This window comes from Ceratotherium simum, chromosome 1 (genome assembly GCF_057802395.1).
Source record: "Ceratotherium simum simum isolate JZ-2026a chromosome 1, ASM5780239v1, whole genome shotgun sequence".
In the NCBI taxonomy this organism is placed as follows: domain Eukaryota; kingdom Metazoa; phylum Chordata; class Mammalia; order Perissodactyla; family Rhinocerotidae; genus Ceratotherium; species Ceratotherium simum.
The window spans coordinates 4,225,713-4,237,878 of record NC_141900.1 but is presented as its reverse complement, the minus strand read 5'-3'; the positions used below and the strand labels follow the sequence as shown (position 1 = coordinate 4,237,878).

The window sequence follows — 12,166 nt, the reverse complement described above, 5'->3', positions numbered from 1 at the left end:
CAGAAAGAACATTAGTAATATTATAAATAAATTAATTTTTTGTGTCTTAAATTATAACTGAAATATAATGTGAACGATAAATGCCAAAGAATGTTTTGCATATATAAATCAAATATTTGAGACCAAGTTATCCCTTTTTTGCTTTTGAACTGTGCAGCGTCTGGTGACTCTTGCATTAGTTGTGGACTAAACTAAATCGAGGTGCTCCCACCAAGAGGAAGATATGGGGTGACGGAGTGTTGGAGTAGCATGTGCTACTCTCAGAACAGAGTGAGGTCCTTAGTATCGACCACTTTCTCCTCTGAGCCCTGTCCCTACAGCCCTGTCCAGTTCTAAACCAGTGCCTGGAAACTGCCTCAACTGAGCACATTCGAGGTGCAGCCCTTCAGGAGAACATCTGGGTGTGCAGAACCTAGCCCCGAATCTCTGGGGGTGAGAGAAGGTTTTTTTTTTTTTAAACTTCCAGATGACTCCAATGTGGAGGCAAGGTTGAGGGTCACTGATCTGGAGGTTTCTTTGACTTGAGCTGGAGAGATTATTTCAGCCTGAAGTCTGAACTAGTTCATCCACCTGATTTGTTTAAATCTCACCTCTCCCTTAAGGCCAGCTAAGATATTTTCTTCGTCATAAAACCTTGCCTGATCCCTGGTTAGAAATGCTTGCACCTTCTTCTGGGTGCAGGTCAGTGAAACTGAGCAGAAACATTTTGAGCAAGACACTACATAATTGTTTAGGGTGGACACGTCAGCTTTGTGTCACAGCAGGCACAGGACATGTTGGTTGATGGTTGGAGGTGGTTTCCACAGGCCTGCCTTATAAGTTCTTCAAGACTGAGATTGCACTCACCCTCTCTTCTCGAAATTTCCTTCAAAGTGGATGCTCATCCCAGGCTCTCCCACTTGTTGATATTGGACATGCAGCCCCATCCTGAGAGCTGGGACAGAAGAGGACTTGTCCTTAGAGGAGAGGAAGCCAAAACACAAGGGCATTCTTCTTGAGGCAGCCACTTCTATTCAGACCGGGTGGTGCCCTCATGAGACTGCAGCCTGCAGGGGCAGGTGGGACCCCTGTCCTCAGGCATCTGCAGACCACAGGGCCGGGCAGACATCCAAATAGAAGGACCCTGGGCCAGGGCCTCGGCTCCGTGTTGGAAGAAAGGATTTCTTAACATAAATTTGTAGAACCAAATTTCAGGCCACAGTCACAGAGCAGTGTCAGGGTGAGTGATGTCACTCAGATCCTTCCAAATGAGTCCACAATGAGTTGTGATTGTCAATATCAGTGTGGTCAATTCCTATGAATATTTGAATTCAAGATTTATAAAGGGATAAACATAAGCAAAATAAATACAATTTAATGGATATTTAATCATATCTTGTCCCATCTCGCATGAAGTTTACACAGACAGCTCTGACTCGAGGTGTCAAATGGAGTCTTGCCTAAACTCTGCTCCTACTCTTACATTCTCCGTCTTGATTCAGAGGACCCACTGTTACCTGCAGTGGAATCACTGGGGTGCTTTGTAAAATTGCACCTTTTTTTGCAGTTAAAATTGGGGCCCACCCAATATCTCCTGATTCAGAATCCTGGGGAGGTAGTGGAGCCCAGAATTTGCTTGTATTGGTAATTGGGATGCCAGTGTTCATGGACCACATCTTGGGAAGCACTGACCTTCAAAATTAAGTCCCAAATCGTTGGCCTTGTGTTTCGGGTTGAACATGTTTTATGGAGACCGCAGGACGCACCTGTGTTTTGCTCTTTCTGTGTGGTTCACGCGACTGGACCTGTGGCCCTTCACCATTGGCCCTCATCTGCAGCTCTCGCCACCACAAACCAGGGCCTGTGTCACAGGAAGGAGTTCCAGAGTCCCCCAAAAGCCATTTCCTGCCATGCTGCTTCATGCAAACTTCCCCTCAGTCAGAATTCTTCTTTGCCATTCTCTAGACCTCTCATATTTCTGTACATCACTTGGGAGCTGGTTAAAATAGTACCCCACTCCTTGACTGTCCATGGTGGAGTTGGTGTTTCTCTCTGGGCTTCTCATGGCCCCCTCTTTTACCTCTGTTTTAGCACTCGTCACATTTGACACGTCTGTAACCCTTAGCAGGTGGGGAGATGCTTGAGGCAGGGACCCGGCCTGTTCACCTGTGGCCTCTCATACTGCTGCAGGCGCACGATGCTTGCAGGTCAGATGAGTGCGTGGGAGCGTGTGAATGAATGAAGCGTTTCCTGACTCCTCCAGCGCTTGGTGGTTGCTTCTGCTTCTCTGCTCTCGCCAGCACTCCTGTCTTCCCTGTCTCTCTGGCGCTCCCTGCCCTGACTGCTGCTTAGAGTTTTATGTTGGAATGGTGGGCCTCCGTAGAAGGACGGAAGAGCCTCAGGTTCAGCTCTGGCACCTTGCCTTATTTTGGTACCCGCTTGGAGCACCCATCACCATCCTAGGCACAGAGATGAGCCGGACAAAGATTCTGGTTATTGATTTGTTGCTGGCCACAGTGTAAGCAACTGGAGAGGGAAGCTAGCTGCAATTTTATCTCCTCCTGAGCCAAGACTGAGCCCATCTTCCATCACTCAGTTGCTGTCGGCGTGTGGAGAAGCATCCCTGTGGCCACTGTCCAGGCTGACGCTCCTCTTCTTGTTCCTTCCCAGTCATGGTGTCCACTGAGATCACAGACGGCGAAGGCTCCCAGGTGCAGCCGTGCTCTGTGGTGGTGACTGTGCGGCCCCGTTTCCATGGGAATCACTGCCTAGGCGAGGACGTGTGAGTAGCGCTGTGCAGACGCCCTAGTGCAGGTCCCTGTTTCCTCGGGAGATGGCCCCTGTTTCCTCGGGAGATGGCCCTCCCCCAAGTCGGCAACGAGGTGGAGTCGATAGTGGCTCCTGGGAAGTCATCTGAGGATGAGCAAAAGAAATAGCCAGGGCCCTGCCGCTACAATCCTAAGTCAGATCTGCATGGTGTTTGTGCACGTGCTTCAGAGCCTATAAAACACCTTCTTCTGTTTTTCCGACAGTTTTATTAAGATATCACTTACATACATATAGTTCACCCATTTAAAGTGTACAATCCCTTGGATTTCAATATTCTTACAGAGCTGTTCAACCATCATCGTGACCTAGGTTTAGAACATTTTTCTCCTTCCCCAAAAACCTGGTACTCATTAACAGTCACTTCCCTTACCCCCCAACTCCCAGCCCAGACAACCACTGCTTTCTGTGGATAGATTGATCGATTCTGGACATTTTATGCAAATGAGATAACACCTTGTGTGGTCTTCTGTGACTGGCTTCGTTTACTTCGTGTAACATTTTTGAGGTTCATCGTATTGTTGCCTGTGTCATCACTGCCTGCCTTTCTATGGCTAGATAATATTTTATTATGGATATGCCACATTTTGTTTATGCATGCGTTAGTTGATGGGCATGTGGCGTGTTTTCATTTTTGGCTCTTATAAATAATGCTGTTACGAACATAGGTGTAGACGTGTTTTCCTTTTTCTTGGGTATATACCTAGGACTGGAATTGCTGGGTTGTATGGTATTTCTATATTTAGTATTTTGAGGAACTGTCAGCTCCCTTTGGGAGGTATTGCCATCTTGACAATATGAAGTCTTCCAACCCATGAACAAAGTGTTTCCATTTATTTATACTTTAATTTTTTTCAACAGTGTTTTGTATTTTTCAGTGTACAAGTGTTGAACCTTTTTTGTTAAATTTAATCATAATATAAGTATTTTATTCTTTTTAATGCTATTGTAAATGGAATTGTTTTCTTTTTTTTTGGAAATTTTTGCTAGTATATAAATAGACAATTGATTTTTATATATTGATCTTGTACCCTGCAACCTTGCTGAACTCATTTGTTAGTGCTAACAGGTTTTTAGTGCACTCCTTGGTGTTTTCTATGTATAAGATCATTTCTTATACATAGAAAAAAGAGTTTTACTTCTTCCTTTCAAATCTAGATACCTTTTATTTCTTTTTCTTGCTTAATTGTCCTGGCTGGAACCTCCAGTTCAATGCTAAATAGATGTGGCAAACATGGAAATCCTGGTCTTGTTTCCAGTCTAGAGAGGAAAGCAATCAATCCTTCACCATTTAGTGTAATGTTAGCTATAGGTTTTCTGTAGATATCTTTCATCTGGTTGAAGAAGTTCCCTTGTATTCCTAGTTTTTGGGGTGTTTTTATCATGAAAGGATGTTGGATTTTGTCAAATGATTTTGCTAGATCTATTGAGATGATCATGTGGGTTTTATCCTTTGGTCTATTAATTTGGTATTTTACATTGATTGATTTTTCATTCTTGAATCACTCTTGTGTTCCTGGGCTACACCCCAGTTGGTCATGGTGTATCATCTGAGAACAGTGTAAGTGTCCACTCTACTGTGGGTTTGGGTACTAACTCCCAACTCCACTTATTAGGATGCTTGTGAACCTTCAGCCAGCGATAGTCATGGTGGTGTCTTTGTCTAGCTCTGTACTGTATTCCCTCATTTACCGTGGTGTTTCCGTATCATTCTGTTTGGCTTCTCGTACCTATTTCAGTTCTGATAAAGGGGTTTTATAGAATTTTGATATTATGCCTCACTGTATGTTTTTAGAATTTCCTCTGCACAGACCAACTCTCCTTGGAGTCATTCCCTTTCTGCCCTGACCCACTCAAGAAGTTTTCTGTAACAAATACCATTCCGCTCTAGGTAGGCAGGCTGAAAAGTTTTGCAATGTGCTGGAACAGTTGTGATACCTCTTCTATTTCCTTCAGATACAATTCTAGCCTGAAAAACCTATCCACCCTCCAGCTGATGGGGAGTTACACGGAAACCAGGAACTATATCACCATGATCACCAGGGTCCTGAGTCGTTGGGCTAAGGAGGACAGAAGTCCCTCGTGTGGCCAGTGGTCACGAATACAGGATGCACTAATTTCTTCAGTATGTAGATTAGCTTTCACAGACCAGGTATGGCCCAGAGCAGGGCAAGTTCAGTATGTGTAAATCTGTATCAGTGTTGTGGGGCCTATAACTGGTTGGCTCACCAGCAGGTGGTCATGCTTATGAAACAGTCAAGCAACGAGACCAGGTGGGCCAGCCAGCGTGGCTCTGATGCATGGCTGTGGCTTCTCTTGCCTGCTCATATGCCTCACAATTGAATGCTGCTGGTTTATAAAAGAGAGACTGATATAAGCCAGTCATCACCACCGATGATTCTGTAAATAAAAATTATGTAAATCCAATCTGATTTTGTCTTGTCAGCAATGATATACCAGAGAGTTAAGTTTATGATTATGTGCACCTCTAAGGAAATGACCATATATTCACGTTACTGTCCTTGCTCACGGCATTTCTGCAACTCCTGTCTTATCATTGTCACTAGAGAATGTTCACATCTAAGAACACAGCTTATTTCATTGTAATCATGACACTTTCACTTGCACTAATTTTTTCCTCCTCCATCTTTCTCTCGTACCCTTTTCCAGAGTTTTGCTCAGTGCTGTCCTCCCAGTTCCTCTTCCCTCATGGTACTTTCCTGTGGGGTGTGGGGGGGAGCAGCAGACATCAAGAGGAGAGATGCTGCACTAGGAGGAAAAACGTGGGACCAAGGTGGTAGTCTCTCCAAAGAACATTGGCGACCCTTTGCCTCTTAGCTCAAACATGGATCTACTCTTGTTCTACATCAGCAACCTGAATTATGCAGCTTTAAACAAGATGAGCTAATGCCCTTTCCCTCTCCTTTTGTTTTTTTTTTTTTTTGTTTGTCTGTTCGCTTGTTTCTCCTGGTCAGGAAGAAATGACTGATTCTGTTTATATGTTGAGGGACCTCATACGCTTCCCTAAGAAGGTGAGTGCTGTTTCTTTCCAGGTGTCTGTCTTTTCCTGCTTTTTCACATAATTATGAGGACCTTGGTCAGTTCTTTAAGAGTATACTGGGTAGAGTTATTTTTGACACTTACATTAGAAATATGACATTCCCTAAGAATTTATTTGAATAGCATCGCCCATCTCAAATCACTGGTGAAGAACTTCTGTCTTAATATAGAAATTTGAAAACCTAAAGTAGAAATGGATTAAAACAGGTGTTATCCACACTACACATACTTTTGGAAAGGGGACTGTTCTTTATTGTTGATCTACTGTATCGGGTCTTCCCATCCTCACCACTCTCTTCTTCTCAAAGCTCCAGCACCCTCTCCCCCTCAGCTGAGGTCCTCACTGCACTGCGAGTTAGCGGATAAGAGAGCCCATAGAGTCCTTGTCTACCGCCACCGTGCAAATCTAGTCACAGCCTGGCCTGTCTTCCAGGCCACCCTCTGTCACCATGGGAGAGATGTCCCCACTCCCAGCAGGGGCTCACCCTCTCTTTGTGCTCAGAATCCCATCTCGGGCCACCTCATGACCCCTCATGTCAGTCTTGGGACTGGCGCCCCCTGAAGTTGTGGAGGGCCCCCATATGGCTGCAGGTGGTGGTCCAGCATGGTGGTCCAGCCCCGCCTTTTGCCTTCTCTGGGCTTTATCACCTTTAGTTTAATGCTCTCTTTGCTGCTTTTTCCATTTCTCCCTCTCTGCTGGATGGTCCCCAACATGCTTAGAGTCTCACTTATTTAAAAAAAAAAAAAGTCCCTCTGGTGCAATTAAACTGTCTCCCAGTCGCCACCTCATTTCCATGCCCTTCCTTACAGCAGAACATGTGGAAAGTGAGTTCTGCCTTGCTGTGGTCTCTACTTGCTGTCGCGCATGCATTTTTAAGCTACCAAAATCTGGCTGCCATCTCTACCGCAACACTGAAACAGCTCTGTCCAAGTGCCTGAAAATCTCCATGCTGCCAAATCCACGCACATCCTCCTTGCTCGCAGGTCTCCCCCGTCAGGGAGGTTCTGTGGGACGCACACCTCCTTTTCGGCACAGTCGCTTTGACTCCGGCCACTGTTGGCTCCTCCCTGTCTACTTTACTTGTTCAGTGCCTCAGGGTTGTGTCCTGGGCCCGGGACACTTCTATGTCTCCACTTTCTCCCTGGGGGTCTCATCACATCTTTTTACATTAAATCCAAGTGGTGGTGACCCTGCATTTTATATCTCCAACCCAACCCCCTCCCAAAAGCTCCAGACTCATCCATGTAACTGCCCTATCATTTCCACATGACCATCGCCGTGCACCTCACACCCAATGTGGGCGATGGAGCTCCTTCCTCTGCTCCTCACGCCATCTCCTTCCTGCCCCGTTCCTCCTGCTTTCTCCCTTCTGGAGAGAGCAACACCTTCCACCCCAAATCTCAAGTCAAGAACCCAGGTGCCGTCAAAGATTCCCCCCTTTTCCTTGTCCGTCACTTGTAGTTAAGTCCTGTAGTTCTTCCTCAGAAACATACCTAGAATCTTCCTACCTTTCTTGTTGCCACTGGTCCCCACTCTAATCTAAGCAGACATCATTTCTCACATTGGCTGGCAGTCTCTTACTGTTCTCTCTGCCTCCTCTCTTGTCATTTTACAACACGCTCCACACACAGCAACCTAAGGATCATTTTAAATGCCTGAATCAGTTAATGCTGCTCCCCTGCTTTAAAGCTCTGTGTGGCTCTCATTGCTATGTAATCAGATCCAGACACCTCGCCTTCTTACCTTTCCCTTCTCCTCTCTTGGTTTTTCTCCCCCCTGACCACTCCTCAGGTGGCCGGCCCAGGGCCCATGCAGCCCTGAGCAGCAGAGAGCTTTCATTAGACTCTCAGCTCACAGCTCACTTCCTTGGAGAGGTCCTCCTGACCCTCAATCTGAAGTCACCCTCCCCTCCTATTGCCTGGTTCACCTCTCTCAGGACTTGCACAGTCAGCAGCTGTCTTACTCATTTCTCTGTTGCCTCACTGCCCTCACTGGAGCATCAACCCCATGATGGCAGAACCTTTCATTCCTGCTCACCATGTAACCGCAGCTGTGACACTAGCACAGCTCAGAAGACAGATGGGGAATGAACGAATGATGACATGGATGACCCTGTCACTTCTTCCCATCCCTCCTGCCTGAGTCACATCGTCATCATCTTGAATTGCTCCACTGCAGTGACCACCAATCTGGACAGGAAGGCTGGCCTTCTCATGGCAACACATCCCCCTTCCTGTGCTTCATAAAAACACCTCTGCTCATGTTACTTGTTTACCTTAAAACATTGATAGCTTCTCAGTACTCTGAGGATAAAATCCAGTTCTCCCACGTCTCACACCAGGACTTTACCTGGCTGCAGCTTACTCTCTGCCCTTCCCCACATCTCCCCACGTAGCCGCCTTCCACGTTCCAGTCACTGAATGTTCCTTATGTCCCTGAAATCATGTGTTTTCTCTTAACCTAGAATAATTCTACTCCCCTTCCCCTGGGAAAACAGTATTTTCTCGTCTAGGCTAGATTCAAATGCCACCTTCTCCATGAAATCTTCAGAGTCCTGAAAGCAGAATTTGTTTTATTCTGGACAAATTTGTACATGACTTTGTTATAGCACGTTAACACCTTTCATAGGTAATTATTTCCTGCACGTCTGTCTTCCAGCTCTAAACTACTTAGCCTGCTAAGGTCACAAACTGTATTAGATAAAGAAATGTTAGCGGGTGTAACAGGTAAGCCCTGAAATCTCAGAGACATAACCCAACAGCAGTCTGTTCCGTGTCTACACACATTCCACGGCGGGTGTTCAGCAGGTGGTCTTCCCGTGGTGATCCAGGGACGCCAGCTCCTTTCATCTCGAGCCTCCAGCGCCTCCGCTCTGGCTTCCTATGTTGGGCAGTAGGGCGTGGAGAAGGTGCACCACTTGATGATGTTGCACTCTCCTCACATCCCCTGGGGACAACCCGTCTCAAGGCTGCACCTGAACTCCAGGGGCCTGGAAAATGAAATTACTTCTCAGCAATGACCTTGCATGAGGATCAGGAGGATGAATCTGGTGGAAGCCAAACATCTCTGTACAGGCCCCTCTCTTGTGCATCTGTGCATCCGGGAGCTGGCCTCAGTTCTTAGCTCAGAGTGGTGGATAAACTGGTCATGATTGTCATTCCCAAAGTAACCATTTCTGATATTTTTGGTTAAAAAAATGCGCAGTGTAAAAACCACACTAGGGTTTCTTTAACATGTGGTTTTAAAGAACATGATGTATTCTTTATTACACTTGTTTTAGTTTAGATAAAAGATTATTCTTTCTATTTTGAGTCTATTTTGATGATGCTGTCTCATATTTGAGGCCTTTAATAGTAGTTTCAGTGTATTTCCAGACTAGTTTAATTTTATTGTTGGTGAAAGAGTTTGATTTTAGGAGGTATTTCTAAGCCACATTTTGGTTAAACAAGCATGACCATCAGAAAGTAGAATCTCAATTTCAGTTCATTGGATACACGTTTATTTAGCAATTGCTAGGAGCAGCTGAGGCACAAAGAGGGAAAAGACTTAGTCCTGTCTTTCTGGCACTGATGGATGAAGCTAGATGTGGAAACAGATATACTTCAATATATGGTCCAAGTCCTATAATTAGGAGAATGACAAAATTCTGCAGAAACACAGGCAATGGTGCAGTGCACTTTGTCAGGCGGACATTTGAAATTTGTTTTAAAAGATAAGTAGGAAATAATCATCATTATTTTTGTTAGGTATGGTAATGGCATCGTGGGCATGTGTTTAGGAAGAGTTCTTGTCTCTTAGCAGTATATACTAAAGTGTTCATCGATAGAAATACCTGAGACTTGCTTTGAAATATGTTTTTAGAAGTTGAGTGGGTGATAGAAGAAAAAGTATTGTCAATGAAGAATAGTTGTTACAGCTAGGCGATGGGCATATTATACTACTGCACTGTTCTCTCTACTTGTGTGTATGTTTGAAAATGTCCATATTAATTAGAAAAAGAGAGAGAGGAGTAGGATTTTGCTAGTAAGGACAGGGCTGAAGGCATTGCAGGGAGGGGATTTGTATGGCATCAGGGAAAGTCCTGGATTATTTGGGAGCAGGATGAGGGTCTGTGGCTCAAGAACAGCATGTCCACAGGGGATGGGAAGAGAGAAGGCTGTGGAAGGAGATGGGACCAGTTTGTGAAGGGATTTGTGATGTGGTTGTTGGGGGTCAGCCCAAGTAGCTTCTTAGCATAAAGGCTGAGACCATTTATTTTTCTTTGGTCATTTTATGGGTCAGAAAACAATATCAAAGAGTGAATTTTTACTTCTGAAGTTGGCCAGTAATCAGCTAGACACCAAACCTAGATTTGCATCTAGGTCTCAAGTTCAGTCATTCTAATTTCCAGCAATAAGGAAAGAGGCAAGATTATATGCATCGTGTGCGATGAAGCATTTCATTGACATCTTTTCTTTTCACATAGTTAAGCTTCACAAGTGCCGTTCTCATCCTCAAGTACACTCAGACTCTCCTCACTCAAAGCCAGTTCTCGGGGAGGTTCGTGGTGGACAAAGAGCGGATGCTCGAGCTCATCCTTCTCGTCTCCGGGGTCTTAGAAGTCTCTGACCATGAGAAAACGAGGAAGGTGGACTACCTACGAGAAGAAGGAATTAAGGTCATCTCAGACTTATTGTTAGTAAGTCATACTTTTTCTTCATTAGTGACAGTACAACTGTTTCCCTCTCCCAGGATGTTAACCTGTATTTGCAGTTGCTTCTAGAAATCAAAAGTATAATTGGTTCTTGAAGTGCTATGTTTATTGTTGTGGGTGGTAGCTTGGTATTTGGAAATTTTTCAGTGTTTCGTGGGAATATTGTCATGTTTCAATGACACTTTGCTTCTGTTCCATCCTTTCGTATTTTGGTAGATTTTCATTTGGGATATTTGGGAAGGTGTCTGACTTAGAATCATTATTTCTCAGGATGCCTTCTGCTCTTTGAGGGATGAAGTGAAGTAATGCAAATGATTTCTAACATGCGTTAACTTAAAAAGCAACCCTGCTGATATATAGCTGCTAAAAAAGCCCACCAAAGTTTATTTCATTTATTTCTGCCACAGTAACTGTGGGAAGTTGTCTCAGGGATTACTGGGTTGTTTTTGCCATAGGAAACAGCCAGTGCTTTCAGGAAACAGAAGTTAGTAGGCGGCTTTTGTCTCTCTCCTCTTCTCCATTTATCATCCCTCCTGCCCAGAACTGCTGGTTTATTTAACTGGTAGTTAGTGTAATGTTTGGGAAATTAGAAAACGTATAAATGCTGTATCTGCATCTAGTAATAGTGACCAGGATTAGCAATTAATACATTTGGAAGGATTTGCTGCATGCCCAGCATCCGCCCTGCCCTAAGCCCTAAAGCACTGCGCTCAAGGTTATGGTCAAGTCCACATGGTATTAAAATAATCATGGTATTCAAACTCCCTTTGGGGGGCTAAGAAACCCCAAGGACCATAGGAATTGTTACAAAATGAATAAAATGTTGAAACAAAAGGAGACAGTTTTCGTTTGACTGTTATTTGGCATTCACATGCTTGTACCAAAATCTTTGCTCAGGCAATGAATCCAAATGACCTTGAGAAGAAGGGCTACCTTTTCAATTATTTTCTGCGTCTCCCTAGTTCTGGACTCAAGACAGCTTCCTCAGGTGCACTGTAAACGGTGGACTCTTCGTCCTCTGTTTCAGGGCTGCCTTTCTTCAAACAGCGAGCGTCAGCTCCACGTTAGCACCGGGCAGATGGAGATCCGCACGCTTCTTCATCACGACCTGCGGAGCTCCGTACAGAGCCTGGGCCCTGTCCAGGTGCATTTACCTGGAGAGCTGGCTGGGCAGAGTCCCGCTGGGACTGGAACGCAGAGCCCATGCTATATTAGCCAGCTCATGCTCTTCAAGAAGAATCCGTATCCAGGGGGACGAGCTCCTAGTCAGGTACAGCATGGCAGATGACCAGTCCCTTCCAGTGACCGCCTCACACTCGCACTAATTGTGCTTTGATGAGGAAGAGAGCGACCAGGGTGGCACATTTGCACCTGTTGCTCAGTTGCCAGAGAAGAACCACTTAGAATCTGCTGCTGTTTCTGCATGTCTTGGAAGATCACAGTTTCTCCAGAAAATCTTAGCCAAACTAGGTATCCCTGGTGTCTGGGTAACGGGGCCCATGCAGTAGTTCCTGTGGGGCCGTTGGAACCCATTGTCGGAGAGTCAGAGGCCTGAGTGGGGTGGAGTATGGGGCACAGCACCTGTGCCAGGCCTTGTGGTCAGTAAC

At 45.2% G+C, this 12,166-nt stretch overlaps 1 protein-coding gene across 2 annotated transcripts in view; it reads left to right on the top strand.

Annotated features, from left to right (window-relative positions):
- PKD1L1 (polycystin 1 like 1, transient receptor potential channel interacting) overlaps positions 1-12,166 on the top strand; it is a 137,181-nt gene that overhangs the window by 53,852 nt on the left and 71,163 nt on the right. For both annotated transcript variants that reach the window (XM_087431360.1, XM_087431405.1), the window contains 5 exons: positions 2,650-2,761; positions 4,762-4,957; positions 5,781-5,837; positions 10,332-10,544; positions 11,587-11,829. In XM_087431360.1, coding sequence (XP_087287486.1) covers positions 2,650-2,761; positions 4,762-4,957; positions 5,781-5,837; positions 10,332-10,544; positions 11,587-11,829 — 821 coding nt within the window. The remainder of the gene's footprint in view (positions 1-2,649; positions 2,762-4,761; positions 4,958-5,780; positions 5,838-10,331; positions 10,545-11,586; positions 11,830-12,166) is intronic.